This window comes from Echeneis naucrates, chromosome 7 (genome assembly GCF_900963305.1).
Source record: "Echeneis naucrates chromosome 7, fEcheNa1.1, whole genome shotgun sequence".
Lineage (NCBI taxonomy): Eukaryota > Metazoa > Chordata > Actinopteri > Carangiformes > Echeneidae > Echeneis > Echeneis naucrates.
Genome location: NC_042517.1, coordinates 9382363 through 9407933, shown reverse-complemented (window position 1 = coordinate 9407933; position 25571 = coordinate 9382363). Strand labels below are relative to the sequence as shown.

General features: G+C 38.4%; 2 protein-coding genes across 2 annotated transcripts in view; one reads left to right on the top strand and one right to left on the bottom strand.

Annotated features, from left to right (window-relative positions):
- Positions 1-1028: 1028 nt before the first annotated feature.
- On the bottom strand, positions 1029-9523 carry emc1 (ER membrane protein complex subunit 1). The gene is made up of 22 exons (XM_029506108.1): positions 9396-9523; positions 8861-8988; positions 8663-8728; positions 8441-8534; positions 8228-8356; positions 7840-7966; positions 7537-7686; positions 7150-7317; positions 6554-6625; positions 6227-6325; positions 6016-6112; positions 5308-5424; positions 4705-4904; positions 4394-4543; positions 3983-4144; positions 3632-3751; positions 3232-3369; positions 2263-2436; positions 1860-2070; positions 1613-1697; positions 1396-1525; positions 1029-1208 (listed from the first exon to the last, which is right to left on the bottom strand). Exons 1-22 carry the CDS (start codon positions 9485-9487, stop codon positions 1029-1031), a joined length of 2889 nt encoding a protein of 962 aa, XP_029361968.1. The 5' UTR covers positions 9488-9523.
- An 809-nt stretch (positions 9524-10332) lies between these two features.
- ubr4 (ubiquitin protein ligase E3 component n-recognin 4) overlaps positions 10333-25571 on the top strand; it is a 45380-nt gene continuing 30141 nt past the window's right edge. The window contains exons 1-25 of the mRNA XM_029505622.1: positions 10333-10458; positions 12708-12805; positions 12958-13061; positions 13364-13493; positions 13712-13863; positions 14085-14184; positions 14585-14726; positions 14907-15031; positions 15235-15359; positions 15681-15740; positions 15935-16125; positions 16424-16523; positions 16978-17115; positions 17392-17509; positions 21258-21445; positions 21570-21726; positions 21917-22002; positions 22129-22298; positions 22622-22901; positions 23231-23363; positions 23682-23761; positions 23850-23978; positions 24615-24797; positions 24964-25086; positions 25174-25403. Coding sequence (XP_029361482.1) covers positions 10334-10458; positions 12708-12805; positions 12958-13061; positions 13364-13493; positions 13712-13863; positions 14085-14184; positions 14585-14726; positions 14907-15031; positions 15235-15359; positions 15681-15740; positions 15935-16125; positions 16424-16523; positions 16978-17115; positions 17392-17509; positions 21258-21445; positions 21570-21726; positions 21917-22002; positions 22129-22298; positions 22622-22901; positions 23231-23363; positions 23682-23761; positions 23850-23978; positions 24615-24797; positions 24964-25086; positions 25174-25403 — 3467 coding nt within the window. The 5' untranslated portion in view covers position 10333. The remainder of the gene's footprint in view (positions 10459-12707; positions 12806-12957; positions 13062-13363; positions 13494-13711; positions 13864-14084; positions 14185-14584; positions 14727-14906; positions 15032-15234; positions 15360-15680; positions 15741-15934; positions 16126-16423; positions 16524-16977; positions 17116-17391; positions 17510-21257; positions 21446-21569; positions 21727-21916; positions 22003-22128; positions 22299-22621; positions 22902-23230; positions 23364-23681; positions 23762-23849; positions 23979-24614; positions 24798-24963; positions 25087-25173; positions 25404-25571) is intronic.

The window sequence follows — 25571 nt, the reverse complement described above, 5'->3', positions numbered from 1 at the left end:
GAAGAAGATATTCAAACAGAGTCTGAGAGAAACTTTAATGGAACATCAACAACAGAGCACGCTTTAGTAAAATGCTTACAAACATGAGCGGCAGGATGATCGATGAACATAAAATAAACATTAGTCTTGACCATCCTCTTTGGTCATGAATGTGATGGTAAAGACAGTGTGACAGAGCCTTTAGAGGGAGAGTCTTCAGGCAAGCACAAACTTCCATCTCCTCTTATATTCACAGTATACTTGCTATCAGACCAAATAGCATTTGGGTATTACGGTGCTTCAGCAGGCTGAAAGTACAAACCATAAAACGTTCTGTACCAAATCTTGTTCTCTTTTTTCCTGACTTCCACATGTATTATTACTCTCCATGACTGCATGCTAACAAAACAAAAATGTTATGAAATGTAATCTTGGGAAAATAAGAAAGCAATGATTGGTGAAGTATCAGACTTTAGAATGTCCTTATGAGTCCACATTGTATTGAAGAGTAAAGGTGAAAAATAGCAATCCCTTGTGCTGACATGTTTTGGCATCATGCTTACAAGGAACGTAACACAAACAGGTTAGCAGATTTTATATTCTAGTGAATATATTAAAATTCATCTCAAAGATCAAACCTCAAACCCCTTTTCCTGTTCTGAAGATTGTAGACAACAACCATCACATGGAGGAACAATTTAACAAATTCAAGTCTGTTTCACTCATTTGTAATTAGTTTTGTGTTAAACATTTAATCAAAGTGGCATGGCACAAAAACAATTATCTTACTATGAAATAATTACTTGTGCTTGCAAAATAAGTTAAAAAAATAAACACATAAAACCTGGGCGAACTCCTGCTGTCACTCCCACCCCCCTCTCCCCTCACCCTCACCCTCACCCTCACCCTCACCCCTGCAGTTCATTACGGGCCTTATTGAACTTTGGCCTATGTTCTTCTACAGGCACGGCCTCAGCCATCTCTTCTCTTTGGGCTGAGGCCCTTTTTGCAGCCTTGGGGCTGTCAGAGATGGGATTTTGATGATCACTTTACCGCCAAGCCCGGTTGAGCAGTTTGACTTCTGCCAGGCGTTTGCTGATCATGGTGGCGAAGAAAAGAGCAAAGAGTACGCTGCTGATCAGCATGTAGTCGTAGTCGTCTTTTAGCACATCAAACTGTTTCGAGGGGTACACGCGTGTCTGATAGATGTCGAGACCATAAGCAACCACCTAGAAGAAAGACAGCAACATTAGGAGATCTTAGTTTATTTTAACGGAGAGAAAATGGTGTGTGACTTTGGGGGTAAAAAAAAAAAAAAAAAAAAAAAAAAAAAAAAATCCATAACATCCATATGTCAGAACGTGACAGACAGATGATGAACCATCATACCAGTCAGCATTGTGTTAGCAGACTCACCAGACAGGTTGACTCGAGCCCAGATGGAGCGGTATAAATCCCTCGCACTCTTGATACAGTCTGATTGTAGTTGATGAACCACTCTGTACGGATCAGCAACTCTGGTGAGTATGGTATCAGGTTCTCTTCACTGGAGATTTAATGACAGGTTAGACAGGGTGGGGGAAAAGAGACAAATAACAACATGTTTTTAACCAAACTTGACTTGAGGGCTTACCGGCTTTGCTCAGACACTATTTCTGGCCTACGTGGGTCAAGGAACATCTTGGGTAATGACAAAATCCCTCCAGACGGCAAACCAACTGTGACAAAACAAACCCAATGAAATAGTAGAAATGGGCCAAAAATGATGGAAAAGGCTTAAAGAAAAGACCTTTTCACTTACAAAAAAGGTGGGTTCTTTTATAAACTGGAACTGACTGGAAAATATGTGGCAGACAGCTGAATGCGCCACTGACACTTACTGAGCAGATGGCGGCTGGTGATGCCCTTCTCTGTCAGAGTGGCCTCCATGGTAGAAATGGAGGAGGGAAAAATGTAAGATTGTTGAAGCACTTGAGGAGCGTGTGGCCGGTCCAGTGAGCTGAACACACTACTGTTGTAGAGCTCCATCCCTTCATACAGTTCAATTACTGAAAACTCGTTCCTGCGGGACTTGGTGCTCCAGTACTCGTACTGCAGAATGAAACAGAGGCAGGGGACATGTTCAGTAGTCACGTCACATGTCAGTCAAGTGTCTCTATTAATATGTCAAATGATAAATCACATTGGTGTGCAGTTATTTTACAGTTGCCCTGAGCCAACACAAACGAGAGAAGATCTTTATTTCTGCCTTAAGGAGTTACCATAGCTGTCACAAATACTCACCACGACCCAGTTTTCAGAGTGGACAACATGCACCGGCCCTCTGGCCTTTCTCTGAACAGCCTCGTGGAAGATCCGCCCCGTCACACCATCAATCAACAGTATCCCAATAAAGCTTCGCTCCTGATGCAGGTCTGTGCTCTCAGTCACCACCGCCAGAAGGTTGGGGTTCAAATACTACATAAAAATGTGATTCATTTAGTATCTTCACAGGTGAAAAATGCACATTTTGTCAATAAATAAATTCAAAAAGAGGTGTTTTTCAGTTACACATTTCAGACACGCTGAATTATGAGGTCTTGTGTTTAGATGTATTCAAGTATTTGTCGACCAGCCTGAAAGTTTTTATGAAGATTGAATTAAAAAAAATACTCTTGAGACATGATTAAAAGTAATTTCTTGCATGAATGTGACAAGAAATTAAAACATCACAGCAAATATTTCACCTCCCTGTCAGTCAGTCCATTACATTGATAAAAGCTGACTGGAAAATGTCCTAGATGTCAAAGGGATGATTCTGAATGATTTTGATGTCCTTGATTCCTCTGGAGACATTAGCAGATGTGTGTTGTGTGGTGTAATAAATATCCAAGCCCTCAGAATTTCTTGAAAGCTTTGGAGAGTTATGGTGTTGATGTACTTTTGTATATTTATAAGAAAGTAGCCCTGAAGCAGATAAATTTTTTCAGATGTCACAAAAATCCCACTGAGGAGCCCCGGTGGTGGTGGTGGTGGTGATGGTGGGGGGAAATAAGAAGGGGGGGGGTTGATTCTCATTCAGAGTCAGTGGGAGTGTGAATATGATTCACTGAGGAAATGGTGGCATGATGAACAGTGTTCTCGGAATGGTGAGTTCTCAGTTTACGTCAGAGGACGGGGAGTAGTTGTCTGAGAGCAATTGCGTACTTTTTTAACTTTTAACACTTTGTGCAAACCGTTGTATTAGTAAAATTTTAGGGGAAGTCACTATACCTTATACAGGACACTCCGGTCTCCCATCACCCTGCCCTGGGAGTGTACATGCTCATTGGGCCTTTTCCCTTTGACTGACACAATTCTCTGTACCTCAGTCGGGATGATGACCTCCCAGATTAGCTCAGTGGACAAGTCCTGAAACCACAATAAAAATCCCCATTTTCATTCTTTTGTTCGACCATTGAAATGTCTTAACTATCACTTTGGGGTTGTGCACTGAAATATGGAGGAAAATTATCACTGCAACTATAAACGACAAAAATATTTAAATCTTTTCTGTTGTGTTTGCAAACCAAAACTAAGACTTTCTTAAACTTCTTCCAAAACACTTTAGCCCTTAATGTACAGAGATTTACAAAAACCTTGACACAATGCAGTAAATTGACTGATCACTTACGGTTCGCAGCCTGTAGCCACAAAGTCTTCCCTGGCTGGAGTCAACAAGGTAAAAGAATATAGATGAGGCCATTTCCTGTAGCTGCTGCAGTACATTCTTTGTCGAGGGGAAGGCAGAAACCTGGAGGAAAGTCAGCAGGATGCATACAATTTTAACAAACTGTTTCTACCAGTAACACACACAGGGTGTGAGTGTTTTGCTCAATTTGTGCGCAAGAAAGATGGAAAGAAAAAAAAAAAAGTTATTGTGTGTTGATCTAATGGATGTGGGTACAAATGGGTTGAGACACAGCTGACGGTTTGTATAAAAGTTATTTCAGAATATTGATCCAGTTTACTGTTTGGTACTAACCTTGTACTGATCATCAATGAGAAGTAAAACTTTTGCATAATCCTGGTCCATGAGGGGCAGTATGAGTGACTGAAGTATTGGCTGAGGCAAAGTGGGTGGAGTAATGTGACTCTTCTTTCCAAAGATGGGGTTAAATACATGGAGTGTGGCCAGGCCTGTGTCCTTGTACAAAGAATGATTAGAGATGATTAATTAAAGATGTTTTACTAAAGAGATACAGACCAGAGCCTGTATTTCTCAAGTGTCAATGACGACAGGAGAGAAAAAAAACAAAAAAACAAACAAACAAAAAAAAAACCTGCTGATTTCACAGTAACACAACTTGTTTTTTTTTATGTTCATCTGGCACAAGGTAATAGAATTTTACTGTTAAATTCTAAAACAACAGAGCTCAGAAAGCTTATTAAATACCTTGTCTTTGATGAGCAGCGTGCACTGTGGGGGATGAGGGAAGTGTGCAGTAGTCCGCTGTACCATTAGCTTGAAAGCTGCATTAGATGGGATGTTATCCAGGTAATGTTTCCACAAAATACTGCCAGTCTTGCTGTCAATCCCAAAGAGCTTAAAAGAAAAGAAAGGACAGTGTAGGAAAAACCAAGTTTTGAAGAGGTGCTTATGTTTTAGTGTTTAATTTTAGTTTAGGCCTGCCCAATCTTAGACAAAATAAAACAATCTACTTCGACCACAACTATGCAGCTTAAGGGTATGCTTTATTTTCATACTTTCCCAGATGCAGTAACCATAATCATCATCTTCTGCAAATTGAACTCATCTCTGGACAGGTTCTCGATGGTCACGTCATTTTTTACGAGGCTGCGGGGCTTCCGAGCGTCATAGAACAGCTTCCAGAGGTGGGAGATCCAAGCCTGCAGCAAAATTAACTGAGAGGACAGCCTCTTCAGCACCATGGACATCAGGCCATCTGGAGAAATTACAGCAAGGGCACAAAAACTGCTTGATGACTGGATTAAAATCAGCCATATCATTATTACAAGCAAATCAAAGGTATACCTCACAGCATTAAAAAGGCTCAAAGATCACTTTGTATTGCTTGCAACATTAATTAGGATGCGTGCATTTGTATAAGTTTGCGTGTGTGTTAAGATTGAGAGTTACTTTCAAACAAGCAATTGAGTGCGACTTAATAAGAGCAGACAAATCTGTTACCTTGAATGGCTAAATCCAAACGCAGCAAAAAAAAAAAAAAAAAAGGAAAGTGGAAAAATTTAACATTTCAGCACTAAAATATTAGATTAAATACTGATCGTCTCGTCTAAAGCAGAGATTAGAATTTGGACTGGAAGGGATTTTGATTTGACATTTACCAGCCTTTTTGCCAAACTCTCCCTCCAACTCTGCCTGAGTTCCTGTTAGGGGCAGATCCACCATTTCCATTGTTACCACATCTGAGAGGGCCTCCTCTCTTGTCCACATTACACGCCCTGGAAAACAAGACTCATTATCCTTCTGTAATCATTCATTCCATTTTCCACACCCTCTTACAGTATGTATTGTGCTGACGCTTTCTGTGTCTGTGAATTATAACATGAGGCATATTTTTTCCCTCCTCATTTGTGGAAAGGACAAGACTACGTGTGTGATCTGAAAACCGAGAGCCTGTTTGTGCTCCGCACAGTGGTCAGATGTTGGCAGTGTTCGTGGTGATTAAGAAGTGGAAATACATCAGAATGTTATCATGAGGCAAAGTATGGCTCATGAGCCTTTTTGCTTGTGGGAAAGATGTACTGGATCTTAACAGCAAACATCATGAGGGATGGACTCATATAAATGAGAAGTTTCACATGTCTGTTAGCTGCTTACTTTTCTCTACAAGTCATCAATATGTCCAATGCAGAAAAATGCACTATCCGCACTTCAGAAACCTGTAGGATCTAGTCAAACTACATCCGTAAAAAGGTCTGCGTAATTGTGTTTTTTTTTTTTTTTATTCTAGCGCCCCTCAGTGGTATATAATAAAAACATCAAGGAACATTAACATCAGTGACAGGCAGAACTGTTTTTACTGTCCATACCTGGCTGCTGTATTAAAGTTAATGTTTGGTCTTCTGTCTGCACCATGACCCTGTACCCCACAGAGTCATCCTTCTTGAGAAATGTTTGTACATACAGCTGGAAGGCAGAATAAAAAAAAAAAACAACTTAAGATTGGAATACCATTGTCAACACCCTGAAGCTTAACGTACACATCATGTCCACACCCATAAAATAAAATAAGTGAAATACCTTCTCAGGTTTTCCACCATTAGGATCCATGTTAAAAATCAGTGTTGTGTCTAGAAGTCTTCGTCCACTTTCTGCACTAAAGAGGTTAACACTGCAAGCCTATGGGGATAAAATGGGTGAGGGTTGGACAACAGTAGTAAGAAAAATATCATATTTTTTTCAAGCGCAAAATATTAAGTAAACAACCTTCACAGCTAAACACCATGCAACAAGCCTGACAAATCAATGGCAGAATGCCAATCACATTCAACATACAAGAGGAAAACACTGTAATGTGCAAAAACCACATACTTAAGAAGTTGGAATGTATATTTCTTCTTAACTCACAGTTTTATTCTTGGGAGACATGACTGCAACAACAGTCTTTTCTCCAGTGGTGGCAAATGACACTAGAATTGCCTATAAAGGGAGAAAAGTGTAATGCATCACAAGGTACTTCTACAAATACAATATCCTTTTATGATATGCTGAGATTGAGATTTATATTTTTTGGAATAATAATAATAATAATAATAATAATCAATCATCATCATCATCATCATCAATACTTTTTATAGATGTGAACGCCTAAAAATATTGGCATCTTTAAACTTTTTTTTATGTAATTTAAGAAAATACTTTTAACCAACAGGTACAATGATATATATATATATATATATATATATATATATATATATATATATATATATATATATATATGTGTATATGTGTGTATATGTGTGTATGTGTGTGTTTATGTGTGTGTACACATGTATGTACACACTTCCTTCCATGGATGTTTTATATATTGTGCCTTATATTTCCATTTTAGGTAAGCAAATGTAGCTTTTAAGCACAGGAAAGCAGAGTAGGATAATTGTAATACCACTATAATTAATAGTCAGGAATTCAATTATTAATGAAACAAAAGAGCAGTTACATACTGGCTTGAAATCCCTCAGCACAACTATCTGACCATTGTTGAGCTGGAGCAGCAGGTGTTGTTCAGGCCCCAGCTGAAGGAAGAACTCAGATAGTGGTGGTCGTGCTGGGTTAGGCTGAGTCGACACAAGAGCTGGTTGGAAACCAGGATCAACTTCCAGTCCCAGTGACTACAAGAAGACAAAGGGGAACTTCACTTAATTAACAGTAAAAAGTATTAACACAGTAAGACGGAATTTTTGTAGAAAGAGGCCTATCTTTTTGGTTTTAAATGCATAAAAAAAAAAAAAAGAAATCTACAGACTTACCCAAACCAGAGTAGAGGGGACAAGTTATTTCATGAAGGGGGAAAAAAATTAATAAATAAAACTTTAATTTTTATTTAGTACCTGAAGAGGGATCTGGGTCATTTGTGATTGAACATGCAAGTCAAGCATGTATAAGGATGCAGTTGAAGAGTCCACACATGCCAACATCTCCTTGGCAATCACTGCACAGCTGGCCTGTATGTTGGACAGCCAGGGAGCTTCGACTGACATCTGGAGACAACATAAGCAAAGTGATTAAACACATACACATCTTATTCAAAGCAATGATTGTTTTATTGAAGTATTCAACTATTAAATTACTTCCATTCAATATATTCAACATAGCACTTTTATACTTATACAGCAGTGAAAAATAAGGATTACCTGCTTATTTATCTCTCCATCCTCTACATTGTAAGAAACAACAGTAATGTGGGAGTGGGGAACGACTCCCAGTGCGTAAACGTCTCCATTCCCACCAGAATAAACAGCCTGGTAATCCACAGTTTCACTGCAGATATCAACAATCAGACAGTTACAAAGTCCATACATTACTTTAATCAGATCTTTTTTAACTAATATGTTGACTATCAAAATTATTTCCTCCAAACGCTAGAAAACATATCAATGTCTTACAAGATTATTTAAAATACACAAAATACTTGATTTAAGGATAGATGTTTTATCGATGACAAGATTCAACTAAAAGTATATGTTGAGAAAAAAAAGGTAGTTATGTTTAAAGAATAACTTGAAATACAAGGTCACTTACCTTTCTGGCAGATTCTCTACCCATTTCTGATGGCCATTAGAAAGATAATGGAGAGAGATGGAAGCTTTCTTCAAGACGGCCACGTGTTTTACTGTGCCTTGATATCCAACCAAACATGCCGATTGGAAACTAAGACATAAAGAAGACAGTTTACTCTTCATCAAATTCAGGGCAATTATAAGCTCAATCACTGTCACTCGGAGACGTGATCACCTGCCAGAATCAAGAACAATCTCCCAGTTCAAGCCACCAACATTTATCTCCCAGGAGCGGAGAAGGCGGCCATTGCCTATCACTAGCACTGCATCTGAAAAACAAGACCAGTTTATTAAAATAACTTTCAGTGGAGGAAGGAAAAGGTTTCTCAAATAAAAAGAAATTAATAAATAATAAATGTATTTATTATTATATAGACACACACACACACACACACACCTTGTCCATGTAGCAAAAGAGCATCAATGTTTCCCTCTGGCCCAGTCCTGTCCACATGTCTCCAAACTGTAGCAAATAAATAATTTAACATTCATTAAATTAACAGCTTGCCTCAGGTGCTGCTAACTTCGTAGTTAGCCCCCCCCCCCCTTTACTTGGGCCAATTTGTCTAGTATGATAAACTAACAAACTACTCACAGAGCTCTCCCGTCCTGGTGTTGAGAGCAGCAAAGACATTTTTCTCTGTGGCCAGAAGCACCTTTTTAGATGACTGCAAATGGGTGTCGAAGTGAGAGAAGCGAACTTTACCTACATATTGTTGCCTCCTGTTTGAACGACAAGGAAAAGTTCGAGCAATAAGATCATTTATAATTAGGGCTAACTCAATGTTTCCATCAATAGAAGGGTCAGATACCAGATGACCAGATGCACAGTTGAAATGAAAAAATAAATAAGGTCATTGGCCTGATGGTATATTACTTATTTTTATTAGACACACTGCTTTTTCAATTTTAATCACAGCTATGAAGTTAGCAGCACCTGAGGCAAGCTAGTTAACAAAATATAATTATAAATTGCATTTGTCATTTTCATGGCTTCTTTAAGACAAAGTCCAGCACAAACACACCGGCTCGCAGCCAGTGTCAGAGATAGGTAGTGACATTCGCATGTCCACATTAAAACACGACCATAAATATCAGACATTTTGATTCAATCTCCAGATTCCTCTTACCAGTCAAATTTTCCGACTTGATCCTCAAACACAGCCTCGACTGTGTTACTTAAAATAATAAAATTCAGGCACAGCAAAATTAGCTTAGCCATTGCAGCAGGAGCTTTGGCTTGCTCTTGAAAGGAAGAAGGAAACCGGAAGTAGGCTGTCTTGTTTTTTTTAGTGTGCTAAAAAAGAGGAGTGCTGCCTCCCACAGTCCAGACACGAATAAATACATGGTCGTAATCAAGGGTGTGCGTTCATTTAGTAAAAACTAATGCAGTGTAATCATCAACTATATATGTGTTTCATACAAAAGTTATAAGATGCATTTACCCGAAATGTGTAATTTCACAATGCGCTTTTCCGCTCCGAACACTGTATACAAGTATATACGAGTATGTATAATTTGATGAGGTGGATTTTTGGTAGGGCTGCTGAAGTGTATTGCCTTAATTAAAAAGTAGTGTGAATAGAATATAATGAAATGAATTCGACTTTCACGCTTTTAAGTGGCTATATGATCATCTATGATTTACAGTTACCACGATGACAACATCGATACCAAAACGTGAGAGTAACATTTTATCATATTGCGGAGGTGACGCACATTTCAAAAACGTGGGCTAGAAGATAAATTAATGAATGAAAAAAATGCTGTGGACCTTTGAGAATTTATAGCCTGCATGTTCAACATGTCATAATTAAAGTCTTTTAATATCCACGACTTTTATATTAGAGTTATATGAATCGTACAATTTGTGTACAGGAAAACCCAAACCATGCGTAATTTTTATTTTTTTTTAATCAGGGAACTGTACTGGTGGCCGTTATGAAATGGATTCTTGCTTCTCGAGGGCAGTGATGTCCAGCCTCATTTGGGAGGTGGTGAGCGCCCCCTGCGATTCGCCCCCACAGTTTCTTCTTCCAGTTGCTAGTTTTTTCTAAGGGATTTCAAGATGGCGTCGAGCGGAGGAGATGGGGAACACGAATGGACAGCGGCAGTGCGGCCGCTGTTATCGGCTTCGTACACTGCTTTTGAAACGAAGGAGCTACCTCAGCTTATTGGGTCTATAATCAACAGGTAACTGGCTACATGTCAATTCATTGCGCGTTTTATTTGCCCAGTTACCGGCCGTGTCCACCCAGGGGTTAGCTAACTTGCTAACCTAGCTCGGTTAGTTCTATAGGAAACGTTAGCGGCTAACGCTAGCTCCCGGTGCTCGACTGTAACAGGCACAGAATCCGTTGCTGACGTTAGCTGACATGCTAACGTCTGCTAACTTACTCAAAAATGCCGTGTAGCTTGCCAGGGCTGGCTATTCGTAAATGGCATGGGACAAAGCAGGACCTAGATGGATGCTGGTCCTTCGTGTAACTTAATTTTTATGAAATCTTTAATCGACGTTGCAGTGTAACGTGGGAGAAATTTGCTTCATCATTAGCTAGCTAACACAAACATTAGCCACCATCAGAGAGATGGGCCCTGCAACGGGCTGGATAGCGTAGCGTTGAAATGGCTACATTAATATTTAGCTACGTCAGTTTACTCAACGTAGCTCAACGTGGTCGGACGTGTGTGCTGAGTTTATCTTGTCCAGTGTGTCTGTGGTGCCTGGCTAACTGTCCGTCAGTGTATCCTTACCCGCAGTCTGTGGACTGGGGGTAGGCGGAGACTCTCAGCTGCCCTGTATGTTTTGATTAAGTAGCGATGGGGTCGTCGTTACCATCTTACCAATCAAAGTATAAGCATGAATGTTTTTGCACAGTTAGAAGAGTTTGGCATTGTACTAAATCACAGGAACGATGATTCAGTTCCTGTTACGCAGGAGGAGCGTGTCTGTGGAGACAAGTGTTGATCACAGACCTCTCACATTTTCTCGTTAAATTGCTTAGTGCATATTTCGCCTTGGTTTACGTCGCCATGATGCGGTGATCAAGTCAGATGTACCTGTATGTTCGCCAGGATGTCATTTGATACTCATTAGAGACGTTAGTTGAGCCTTGGGCATTCATTAAAGTGATCAGCTTCCTACTGTGTTTAATGGTTTCATTTTCCTGAGCAGTAGCTAACCTCGGCATATCGACACCAGCCTGTTGCTACCAAGCCTACTTTCGTTTTCAGGAAACTGAGCAAACGGACAGCATCAGAAGTAAAAGGGTTGTTTTGTTGCATTATTGAATGAAAGCTTGTCACGTAGCCACAGCTCATTATGTAATTTTATTGCAAATTTTAGAGAAATCATTGATGCCTTTCTGTTTCGTTAAGTAAAGTGAGTGAGCCTGTTTATGACAATGCCCCAGAGGCACTGTAGGTACCCATGCAGGTGTATATGTTTGATATGGCTAGGGTTAGGCTATAATTTTTCTAGAAAAGAAATGTTTTCTTCGCATTTATTTGTTTTGCAGTTGTTGATAGATAGTCTGAGCTGTATATTGTCATGAAGTGGCATATTGAAGCAGTTTGTGTTGTTACTTAAACAGATGAATATATTTCATGCTGCAGAAAAACGTTTACTGCTCATATGCAAAAACAGGATTTATGCCCCAGTGAAGGACATAAGAGCTGAGCACCTAGGTCACTTTACAGAAACACAGTCTGCTGTCCTTGTGCCTGGAGGTGTGGTATCAGATCAGTGCTTGGTAGAGGGTGTGGGACATTGCTGATGTCTGTGAGCAGAGACTACACCAGAACTGTTTGCAGGTGTTTTTAGAACTTCATATAGGTTAATCTTAACTGTATAATTAACTGCAAAATAATTTTCCCTTGAAGTAGACTGCAATTAGCCAAAGAGGAGCTATGTTAAACTGTTTAGACAAGGCTATATACACAGTGCAGAGGGTAATGCATAATCTTAAATTGCTGTACTGACTAATGCGAAAATACATTTGTCAAATTGGTTCATAAGAAACACTCATTGCTTGTGAAATGTGGTTTAATGCATGCAGGTGCTCCAACACAAAATGGATTTCTTGCCTCTGAAGCTAAGCATTTACCAATCAGAAAATCAACAAACATGACACTCTCAATAAAACGAAATGAAAGTAACACATTGTCACACAATTTCAGTCACATGGTTTTCACTGTGTGATTTATAAAATTGAAAAGTGGGTTTATGTGTTTGTAGGATTGTCTTTTTCTGTCAGAAAATCTTATAGGTTGCAATAGGTTAACTGAACTTTAGTATTGCTGTCATAAACACCATTACACTGGGGGTTTGCTCTGTCTCTCCCACCAGTATTTTCCAGAAAGAAAATAGCTGTGGAAATGATCTCTGAAAATTAAATATGCCAGTATTTGATTTAATATGAGTTTTTTCTTCTCATTTGCAGTGAATCAGACATTCTTCACCATGACAAACAATATGAGCCTTTCTACTCATCATTTGTGGCACTCTCTGCACATTACATCACCACAGTATGTGGACAAAGTATGTATATATATATTTTTTTATTTATTTATTTATTTTTTCCCCCTACGTGTAATGGACATACAATTATACTGCTGTTCTGCAATAATATTTGAATGCTACAAGTAGTGTTTCTTCCAGCTTTTTCAATTATTTTTGCTCTGTTTCTCTAGTACCAAGGAATCAGCTGCTGTCAGTTGCTGCAGCGTGCAAAGTGTTGATCGAGTTCTCATTGCTGCGCTTGGAGAACCCAGATGAAGCATGTGCAGTATCACAGGTAGACATTAATCAACTGAGGAATGTAATGCCAAGGGAATTTTTATTGGTACCACACAGAATCATGACAGAAGCTATCTCAGAACATTTTCAAATCGAAATCTAGACCCACTCTTTGTAATTATTTACAGACCCAGCAGTGTTGTGGGACTGTATTCAACAGATAATTTTTGGATGCCAAAATAACCAAAGACAAAATGCTGGCTGAATTTGTTTTGGCTCAATTCAGGCATTATGAAGTTTACAACCCTCCCAGTTGAGTAATTTTTTTTTTTTTTTTTTTTTTTTTAATTCTATCCTCAGAAACACCTGATTCTTCTAATAAAAGGACTTTGCACTGGGTGCAGCAGACTAGATCGCACAGAAATCATTACTTTCACTGCTATGATGAAGTCTGCCAAATTGCCTCAAACCGTCAAGACCCTTTCAGATGGTGAGTGTAATTTTATAGATTAAACAATACCTGCACAACTAATTATGACACAGCAGTTGTAAAATAATTAACATTAAAACATTTTGTTGTTCCATACATAACTGGTGTTTGAGTGTTTATTGATGTTTTAGTATTCATCCATACTGGAAATTTCCCATAGGCCTTTGTGCAAAACCAGAGATTAAGGTTTTCCATATTTGTTCTTGTTCGTGTAATAGTGGAAGATCAGAAGGAGTTGCCCAGTGCTGTGAACTTAGAGCTTCGGCAAAAAGAAGTGCAAATGAACTTCTTTAATCAACTGACTTCAGTTTTTAACCCCGACCTTACCACCATCCTGGCCTCCCCATCAGCAGCACAAATGCAGGCAAGTGTTACAGAGCAATGCATTACTGTCAATCAGAGGCTGACAGTTTAAACCTATCTTTTAAATGCAACACCATGTTCATGTTTCTTTTTATCATTAGTTATTCTTAAATTAAACTTATTCTTAACCTGTAATTTAATTTACGCAATACAAAACAGTTGTTGTTGAACTAGATAAAGAGTTATAATATAAACATTTTTATGTTTTTCACCTTTATCCAATCATAGGCTGAGAGTGATTGTGATGACCAAACCACAGATCAAGCTGTTCAGGCCAAAATGAAAAATGCCTTTGTCTCTCAGAATGTGTCAAGCTTACAGGAACTTGGTGAGTCAAAAATAGTTTTGTTTTTTTTTTGTTTGTTTGTTTGTTTGTTTTTTCCCATTTGAATCCCACTTGTGATTTGGAAAGTGACCACAAATTAGTCTCCATAAATTGTTGTCTATATTGTGTCTTAAAAGTCTTCAGTGACATTAAGTTGTTTGCAAACTCATCAGCAGTTTAGGAGAAGTTCAATTGAATCTTGGTATCCTGTTTTACTTGAGCTTTCCAGGCCACTTGACACTCAGTACTGTTAAATGTATTCTTTCATGAATGAAAAAAATGTACTCATAACTTTCACACAATTTAAGAAAAATTCAACCAATGAACCAAAGAATGCTTTGTTCCTAACATTTAATACCAGGTAGTGCATTTGTCACATTATAATTTTTACTTGTATTTACAGGTGGGTCTGAGAAGTTGCTACGAGTGTGCCTCAACCTGCCCTACTTTCTACGCTACATCAACCGTTTCCAAGATGCTGTATCAGCCAACTCTTTCTTTATCATGCCTGCAACAGTGGCGGATGCCACTGCTGTCCGCAATGGGTAATATTTTGTTTTTATTTATGAGATTGAAATATAAGTTTTATTTGAGATTGAAATAATCGAACTGTTTGTTTTATTTTAATTGAGCAGCCATCTCTTTAATTTTGGGCATGTGTATTACATGACAAGGTTTTTTCCGAAGCATTTTTTCATCTTGATGTATTTAAACCACATTCCCAGATTTCACTCACTGGTGATCGATGTAACCATGGCTTTGGACACACTTTCCTTGCCTGTATTGGAGCCCTTGACACCAGGGAGATTACTGGATATGACCGTGTTGGCTTTGAGCTGTCTCTACGCTGGTAGGTGGTAATTTGGGATGAAATAGAATTTTACTGTCCAGTATTCAACAATCAACAACAACCATTTACTTCCCAAAAAACATCAAGATAACATTAGGCAGTTTGTTTTATGAAAAATTTAATGCAGGGGTTTAATATTTATTCTTTGCATTGTGGGAAAAGTCAGATTGGTGAATATATAAAAACTATTTTTGCCAATTTAGGTGTGAGTGTGGCCACTTGCATGGCCATTCTGCAGGTTGGAAGCAGCCTGCAGCTTCGATCTGCCTCCACTGGGACTAAAGAGGAGGATTATGAAAATGATGCAGCAACAATTGTCCAGAAATGTGTGAGTATTATTGGAACAATTCATGTTTATATGTTTTTGTTTTTTTTCTAAGAATTTGTCTGGTGCTTTATATAAACTTTATTCACTATTGCTATTGACCAGATTTGACCAGTGCCCTATATACTGAGTTAAGACTTCATGAAATATCTTTGTAGGCCAACAATACATAAAGCTTATTGTCCTATATTTTGACATTGCATTGAATCTCTTTTTTTCCCTTCCTCTTCCCATGGTTTTTCTTATATAAACACTAATGTCAGCTTTGCTACCAAAATATGGCCCACTGACAATCGTAACAAGTATTTGTTGTGTTGGCAACAGCTGGAGATCTATGAAATGATTGGACAAGCCATCAGCAACTCTCGCAGAGCTGGAGGAGAGGTGAGTAACAGGTTTAGCTACTATGCTAGAATAGTCCTACTTGTTCGGTATGTTTTGATTTACTTAGACTGTGCCAGCAGTATACTGCTTTTGAAACTTAAATAAGTTTAGAATTATGTGGAGGTGTCTATGAAATAAATTACGTTTTATCGTTCTATTTATTTATTTATTTATTTGTTTGTTTGTCTATATAGCATTATCAGAACTTCCAGCTGCTTGGAGCCTGGTGCCTCTTGAACAGCTTGTACCTGATTCTTAACCTGAGCCCCACTGCCCTGGCAGACAAAGGGAAAGAAAAGGATCCCCTCGCTGCCCTGCGTGTCCGGGATATTGCTGCTCGCACAAAGGATGGCGCAGGATCGCCGAAGCTTGGTCCTGGCAAAGGGTAATGGAAATAATTATTTTTTCTTTGAGACTGCATTTTCTATGCTTTCTGTGTAAGAATGATATGGCGCTTGCTATTGCCATGAAGTCTCAGAAATGTGTATATTTTCTCATGGAGTTTAAGTAAATTACAGGAAAGGCTTATATTTAGTTATACTTGTCACTAGTATAGAGTGAGGTGATCAGTTCATTTATAACTTAAAACCCTATCTGCACTTTTCCTATAAACTTCAAAAGGTTATTTGAGTTTGAATTGTGTGTCATAATTATTTTCATTTTCTCTGATTGTTTCTATTTAGACATCAAGGTTTTGGAGTTCTGTCTGTTATCCTGGCCAATCACGCCATCAAACTTTTGACCTCCCTTTTCCAGGATCTGCAAGTTGAAGCTCTTCATCGTGTAAGTGAAGCATAACCTTGCCAAATACCCTTCAGTTTAATGCCATAGATTTCGACAGCATTTTTATAAATGTTGTACTTGTGCCAAGTGTCGTCATTACAAAACTTAAGTAGTCAACTTGTTATCATCATTGAAGAGATTGTGGATATAAACCATCCGCTGGATACATTACATGTCAATGTGGCAACCAAAAAACACTTCAACAAACTGCTTCCTCTTTGTTTGTTTGACTTTTCTTTCTTTGTGACCTCTTAGTTGTCAGGTCACATTTTTCACCAAACAAAAAGCATACACAGAGGTTTGATAAATGATCACTCATTTGGTGCAGTGATATACAAAGCAATTCTTGTTTGTCAATATTTAGATTCCATAGAATTTAATTGAAAAATTTGGTGGAGGGTGTGCTGAAAATACTTGTTTAATTATTTCTTTTGATTCTTTCTTCTACCCGCAGGGTTGGGCAAGTGACGGGCCACCAGCTGAACTCAGCATCATGGCACAGAGCACTTCCATCCAGAGGGTCCAAAGACTCATCGACTCTGTGCCCCTGACGAATCTACTCTTCACCCTTCTCTCCACTTCCTACAAAAAGGTGCATTTTTTTTTATATATTTGTAATGTGCATAGTTGGTAGTTAAGTCATGTTTTTATTTTCACAGTGCAGTGCGATTAACACAAATCAGATCTAAATTAGACACAATAAAATGCTCATACAAAACAAAAATCTGTGTTTAAAGACATTGGATATAGGAAATATTTAAATTTACATTTTCCTCCATGTACAGTTTATGACAAATTGTGTGAAAATGCCTGAAAGATTGAGAGCATCCTTTAAAAACACTTTTTTCCTTATTTTTTGCGCAATTAGGCTTGTGTTCTCCAACGGCAGAGGAAGGGCTCTGTCAGCAGTGATGCCAGTGCTTCAACAGATTCAAACACCTACTACGAGGATGATTTCAGCAGCACAGAGGAGGACAGCAGTCAAGGTATTTCATCATTTTGGATTTAAGCAAATGCATCAACACCTTTAAAACCTTCCATAAAATTTAACCTCCATACTTTGCTAGTGTAGGCAACTACATAGCACCTTTATGTTTGTAAAACAGCAGGCATTACAAACTGTTGTCTGGGTGTCATTTAAATTCTGGCTATAAGAGCACAGATGACACACCTTGTTCTGCACAGCATTGATAATAAACGTTAATGTAATTGAAACTTGAGAAAATACTTTATTTAGTTACAATGAAACGGAGGATTTAGATCAACACAACAAGGGGAAAAGCAGCTGTTCAATTAACTACATCATTCAGATTTAATTATAATTAGATATGTAAATGTAAAAACGCAAAAATGACAAAAAATGCTTTCATAGGAGACAACTGGTTATCAGGCGTCTTGAGTTGAACACAAACTTCAAATACTACTGATCAAATCATGACTTAATGATACATTTTGGCCCAAAGATGCCTCATGGTTGCTCTAAAGCAAACCCTCAACTATCTCAGTATTACATATATTATATCTAGTTACCCTAAAAAGATAAGATATCATCAGTACATCATCTAATGATAGATATCATGGTTATACACCTCTGTTCTAATCAATTAACGGGTTAAGTGACCAAAAATGCCTTTATTGAAAAAGTTTGGTCTTGATGTTGTGAAGGTGTGCCTCAGATTTCTCTTCATCGCAGGGTGGACGTAGGTTTTGAAAGCAGCTTCATGTCTATGTTGGATTTCTGAGGTAGCATCCGTGATTAGCTGCATCAGCGAAGCAGCACATCAGTTATGCTGTCAGTGGTTCAGTCAGTCAGGTTGTGGGAGCAGTGAGAAGGATAAACATGCATATGCACACAGTTAAGTTATTAAATTTTTTTTGTCCCTTCATCACATAATGACAGTGTAGTTGACAGTGTCTACTATTTCAGCAGAGAGAAGACAGGAGAAGACAAGTGCAGCTTGTGTTTCAGGTCAGCAGTTTTCTGTCCTCAGGTCAAAGACTTGGTGTCCACTTCACTGTCCTAGATTCATTTTGTTATTGTATGTCTCACAATTTAGGCTGAGCTGTGGCCCTAATAGCTTAGAAAATGACAGAGCCACAGGTGAAGAGACTTCACAAAATAGCCCCTACCTTGATGGGTGCTTGTGGTCTAATTGACTTGAACTAAATGATTGAATTTTTTTTTGTCAAAGTTCATCTGTGGCTCAGTGTGGTTCAAAGAGTAAAACCAGTGGTGACATGTGGGTGCTCATTATCTTTACAATTATTAAAACCTCACTAAGGAGTTGAGTGATGGATACAACTAATGCCAACATTTGTACTTACTGCAAATAAAATTTCCTCTTCTTGGAGTGTTGATGAAAACATTTTCCCAGGTTTTTTTGTCTTCTAAAAGCTCTGTGTAGCCCAATCCCAAACCCAATCCATGCTCATGATGTGTTTTGTAATTACTCTATGAAATCATTGCAAGTTATGTAAGGCTTTTGAGACGAAGGGGCTAAAGTTCATGGATTAATCAATCAGCTCTATTATTTCAGACTTGGATTGTGGATAAAGTTAGAGTTTTATATTAAGTTATTTTTCATGTATAAGTTAAGTATTTAAAATGATTGAGATACTGATTTTTGTGTTCATATTGTGCTATTTGTGGTCATGTCAATTTTTCCTTTGGTCGTTATATTCCTCTTACTTGTCATTGCATTACTTATGGCACATGTCTGAAAACAAGTCGTAATACCAAAATACTGTAGCACCCACATTGAAACATTGGTGTTATTCATATATATAACAAATTCAAGTTGTGCTTGACTCGGGGCTTAAATACACTATGCTACGTCTTGCTGTCACCTGAAAAGTTGATTTTTGTATGTTGCATGCAAATGTGAATATCAACTTAAAATGATATTCTTTCATGTTTCTTGTATTCATGTACTTGAATTATTTAATCTATGCATACTGTACATAATTCAACTGGCTACGCCTGCAGTCAGATTCTTTTCAATTCTAATCATAATTTCGCAAAAGGTATTTTTCATTTATTCATATCTACTAAAATTTGTAGTCTTTGGGGGCCCACCCACAGTGTATTGCCAGAGGGGGGGCTAAGTGAAGACAGGAACCTTTGATCAACCCCTGGTTATAAAGACTAGCTTTTAGATCGCACCCTCTACTATGGGGATTGTGTGTGGGTTAGTGAGGAGGTTAATTGAAAACCTGTACAAACAGGTACTGACCTGAAACTAAAACCCTGTATAGTACTACTCAATCCTTTTTAAGACTTTTTAAGGGTGATAAATATTAAGTACATTGAATTCTTGCAGAACATGAGGGATGACATTATGTAGCTGCCTGTTGCAGAGGAAGCTTCTCACTGTCCCTCATGAGGCTTTTCACAGCATATCTTCTGGTGGTGGGTGGGGTCCTAGAGAGGACACTGTCTGATTCTGTATTACTTCTGGGAAACTTTAATTCTGAATGATGAAGTGGTGCCTTGTGACTTCTGGTCATGGACTGTCCATGACAAATGCTATTAGGGCATAAAGGAATGGTAGTCTTCTAGCCATCCAATTCAATCTGCTGACATGTCTTATGATCGTGAAAACAGCACCATCATTTGAAATTGCTAGGGTGGTGGAGAATGGCAGGCAGATTCAGTAAACCCAAATGTCTTGTGAGAGTGAACCGAGAATGTGTAGCAGTGCCCACAATCTGTCAGTTCTTCCAATCTCACCACCAAAGGATTTTTTTTCCAAATTGCACAATGATTAAAAATAGAGAGAGAGAGAAATCTGGAAGGTGGGTCTAAGGTATTTGAGTCTTCACCAGGGAACGTAACATCTGGGTGGTTGGCCATGTCACAGAGTCAACCTTCTACTATTAGAAGAACATTTTAATTTGAGTTCTAAATTGTTGAAAGTTTGCAAAGCCAAATCTACTCCAATTTGAAAAATGACTGTGATCTGTTGTGGTGGTGCATAAAAACATTCCAGTGCCTGTGACATGTTGATCATAACACAGTGCTCTCTGTTGTGGAAAAATGCAGCTGTGACATATTCTCAGTTCAACAGATACAGACTCCATTGGGGAGTAACAATATATGTAACGCATCATGTGTGAAACATTTTTTTTGTCTAATTTCTTCAAGAAACAAAATAACATTTACATAAAACACACTCACATGTATACATAAATCTGGTAAAGAAGTCAAAATTTCTTGCTTTACTTGTTCAATTCTGTTGGAACTACACAGTCAGCAAAGATTCATCACCCATAATGATAGCATATTAGCAGGATGTCGAATAGAAGAAAAGGAAATACCTTAGAGCAGATTTTTCTTCTTGCTATGGAGCATAAATTTCATCATTACCACTGACTATTTTGAGGATATGGTATTGGCAAAGACAAGGCCTGCCATTACCTCATCTCATTCTCAGTGATGAGAGTGAATAACAAATAACAAGAGTGTACATCTTTTGAGAAATGTTCTCATTTGGAAAAAAAAAATAAAATCTGTTGCTTTAAGTGGATATTCACCAACAAATCCTCAGTATATGTTCACATTTTACTGCAGTCTTTGCCTCCTGTTGTCCGCCTCCACAGTGTTGTAGGTTTCATGAACTAGTTTGAAGCTTTTTACATTTTGCCTTTTGATGAAACCCACGTCTTGCAATTCGTGAAATGTTTCTCAGCTCCACTCTGAGAAATTCATATAGATAATTTTTTCTCTCCTTGTAGATGATGACAGTGAACCTATCCTGGGACTTTGGTTTGAAGAAACAATTTCACCTACCAAAGACAAAGTAGCTCCCCCACCACCACCTCCACCCCCACCCCTGGAGACTTCTCCCAGACTGAAGAGCCCCAGCAAGCAGAATCAGAGTGAAAATGGAAACATTTTAGCTGGCCGTAAAGACCCAGAGCTGGTGAGGACTCACTTGTAAACGGTGCATGTATTATTTTTAATGCTAGGGAAGCTGATCGAAAATCACTAGTTACAACTTAACTTAGATGTTTAAACACAAGTGACTCATTTGCTTGTTCTTGTAGTTTCTCAGTTTAGCCTCCAGCATACTGAACTTCATCACCACCTCGATGCTCAAGTCCAGGAACAACTTCATCCGCAACTACCTGAGTGTGTCTCTTACAGATCAGCACATGGCTACGTTAGCCAGTATCATCAAAGATGTAGACAAAGATGTTAAAGGTATGGATGGAAAAATGACTGCTTTCATCTACATTTTCTGCTATATTATTCATATTTTTCTTCTCTCTGTCTATGATCTAGTGATAGTCCATAATCAGTAGACAGAAATTATCTCTGTGAGGTTTAATATTTGTTTTTGTTTTGTTTTTTTTTGTTTTTTTTTTTTTTTGGTCCCCCTCTTTTCTGTAAGGCTCCTCAGATGAGGCATTTTCTTTAGCGCTGTACCACTTTAACCACACCTTGGTCACATCTGATCTGCCATCTCCAGCATTGCAGGTGAGATTAATTTGTTTTACCAGTGGCTTGTTCAAATAGGGGAAAAATTGAGCCTTTTATGGTAATTAACTTGTGATAATGATAATTTCTTATTTATCAAATAATTGTACCTCTTGTCATTCCCAGAGCACCCTGCTTCAGCAGTTAGGTGTAGCACCCTTTTCAGAGGGTCCCTGGCCTCTGTACATTCACCCACAATCATTATCAGTCCTCTCCAGACTGCTCCTCATATGGCAGCACAAAGCCAGCTTGCTAGGCGAACCAGATGTGCCTGAATGTATGAAAGTCTGGGAAAGGTATAACAACCACTCACATCAATTTTTTTTTGTGTAATTTTGTGTAAGTAGTTACATTTTCCTGATTCTTTGACCGTAATGAATTGGAGGACAGTTTGTATCAGATGTAAAGGGCTATTAATGTTACAAAACCTTACATTTTAAGCTTATCAGCATCATAATACAGTGGACTACTAGTCTATTACTAAAGTATGTATATATATGTATATGTATGCATGAATGTGTACTTGGTAAAGTATATTCTAGTTCAAAATTTGCATTTTCTAAAGGTTTCTCCCCCCTCCCCATTTTTCCTTCTGCTACCTTTTACTTCCTTATCTGAGGTTTTTGGGAACATTAAAGCAGCAGACTATCCAGGGGTCTGTTCATGGAGAAGATGACCTTAATGTGGAGCACCTTCAGCTCCTCTTGCTCCTTTTCCACAACTTGTCAGAACGTGGGCGACGTTCTGTTCTCACACTGGTCACCCAGGCCATAATTGAGGTGGCACAGAGCAGAGACTCCCAGCTGAAGGCAGTGCCCCTAAACCTGGCTCGTTTGTTACTGGTGTTTGACTACCTTCTGCGCCACTACTCCAAGGCTCCCTTGTATCTTTTCGAACAGGTTCATGCTTATTTTCTATTGGTTGTTGTTATCTTGATGTTAAATTCCCTGAACCAAGATTATAGTTTAGAATTTATTCTTAAATACTTAAATACCATCCAGCATGATTATATGACAATAAACTAATCCAGAACTAACCACTTATTGATTATAATGGGAGGCTTAAACCTGTCTGCATAAGGTCTTTCCCAGGCAAATTTTTATTTTTTTTTTGGGAAAAGCCTTTGGTTTCACCACAGATAGCCAGATGGTTAAGTTTGAGTTTTGAATTTTAAATATTTTTCTCTAACATCAAATTATACACTCTTTGCCTTTAATATTATTTATAGGTGCAGTACAACCTCCTCACCCCTCCATCCACTGGGCCAAGTTCTGTTCAGGAAGGTGGCAAACGCAGCAGTCTCCCTCTTTACTATGGATTCAAAGAGGTGGAGGAGAACTGGGCTAAACATTGTTCAGCAGGTAAGACTAATGAAATTTGAACTTTTTTTGCCACAGGCCATAGCATGGTTGTTTTTACAAAAACTAACCAACCCCTACCTGCTTGATTTTCCCATTTACAGGATTAAGATTATGTATGGAGTGTCTACAGTACCCTGCAAAGATACCGATAGAATAGCCATTGCAAAGATTTTTCTCGATTCACATTGCTGTGAATGCTATTTATCGCTCCACCTCAATCAACATATTTCAAAATAGTCTGTTGTCTAACTTTTAATCTATGAAGAGAATGTTGTTGTTTGGTAGATGACAAAATAACATGCGTTGAACCTTTTTTAGATTCAAATGTTCAGCCCAAATTCTACTGCGTTCTGTCCCCTGAGGCATCTGAAGATGATATCAGCAGACTAGACGGCAAGGTGACACATTTTAATTGGTTTTCATTCATACAGAATTCTTTGTGTATTTTTGATGTATCTATCATTCAAAACTTTTTTTTCCTGACAGGTCTTTCCAAAGCTGTTCAATGGAGCGGTGAAATACGATAAATTGTATGCGTGGCTTATCTCACTTCTGGCAGCAGGTTCTCAGTTTGATACAGCAAGAAGACAAGAGAACAAGCCCATCACTCCTATGGTGAGAATACACCACACAAACTGTGCCATCGTGATAAACAAGCATGTGATGTTGGCATCATCACAGTAGCCAAACTGTAGTAAGTGCATGTGTCCTGGAGTGCTCAGTGTTCTGTAGTGATAAATTCCATAAAAGTGAATTATGCCATTAAATTACAAAGTAGTAGATGTAATCTGTCACCGTTTCTGAGAATTAGTTTGAAACTAATTTAATCATTAATTGAAATTTTGGTGATTACATATGACTGCATTCTTTTTAAAAGAATGGAACTTGTATTTTTTGTTCAACAAGAGCTACATCACTTTGAAGAAATTGAAAACGAAAACATTACTTTCACAGAACAGTTGGTAATCTGTGAACAATTGCAATTCGGAAACAGTAAAGGGAGATCTTCAATTATTGTTTGCTCACAATAAAAGGTCCAAGCTAACATTTCAAATTAGTCCATTAGTAACTATCTGCATATACCTCAACAGACCATCTATTAATTGCATTGTTAGATTTTAAACGCCTTTTAATGTGATCATGCACACAAGTGTTAAGTTTTAATGAATCAAAGCATAGCAGCGGCAAATCCTGTTTCTAACAGCAGCTGAGAGAAGTTTGGTCAACAGTTTTGTTGAATACTCATCACAGGAGGCGTGCTCTCTTCAATACTATTTCCTGGTATTGTGGAGGATCCTTGGTGTTTTACCACCCTCAAAGGCATACATGGAGCAGCTGAAGACTGGCTGCAGCGATTCCAGTGAAAGTGACATCCTGCACACACTGCGATGGTCCTCACGTCTCCGGGTGCCCACCTACGTGAATTGGATCAAGGTTTGTTGATTGCTGAAAGTACTTCGGAATATTATTATGAAAGTTACTTAAGTAAATTAATGATTCCTATAAAATACAAATGATATTTGGCTTTGTTTGATCATTTGTATATGCTCTTTTGGTTGTTCTACATCCAATTATTTTGCCTTTTAAAATAAAATTACAGGAACACTTGGTGAAGCAAGGAATGAAAACAGACCAAGCAGCCTCACTTGTTGAGATGACATCTGCCAAGTGCAGCACTGTGAAATACGATGTGGAGCTAGCAGAGGAATACATTGCCAGACAGGTAATTATTGCAAGGTCATCACTAATGTTGTGTTGCTGTATTACTGTTCAAAGATTGATGATTTGATTTGCTATGATATTGTTGCAGATTTCCACCTTTTCCAGCGTGGACCCAACTGTCATTCTTCCACTTCATCAGTTACCCTCTTTACAAGCCATCTATACACTGGATGCAGTCATTTCTAAAGTGCAGGTTTCCTTAGATGAGCATCTGTCTAAGGTTGCCATTGAAGCAGACACCCAGAAGTCCTCTGAGATCACAAAGAACCTGCTACCTGCCACACTTCAGCTCACTGACATTTACACAGCCTTCACGAGGTGAGAAGAGATAGTTGGAACTGCTGCATTGTGCCCCTATTAACATGGAACCAAGCTGATCCAGACCATGTAATGTGGGCTGGGAGACAGAAGTTGCATGGTCTGGTTATACATCAGTCTAGAACAACGGAAAATCATATGTTTGTTTTCTATCCCCTTATCCTTATT

Coding starts and splice junctions, on each gene's coding strand:
- emc1 (XM_029506108.1), bottom strand. CDS start 9,487: ATGGCTAAGCTAATTTTGCTGTGCCTGAATTTTATTATTTTAAGTAAC. Junction 8,989..9,395: donor CAAGTCGGAAAATTTGACTG/GTAAGAGGAATC, acceptor TCGTTCAAACAG/GAGGCAACAATATGTAGGTA. Junction 8,535..8,662: donor TCTTTTGCTACATGGACAAG/GTGTGTGTGTGT, acceptor CTTGTTTTTCAG/ATGCAGTGCTAGTGATAGGC.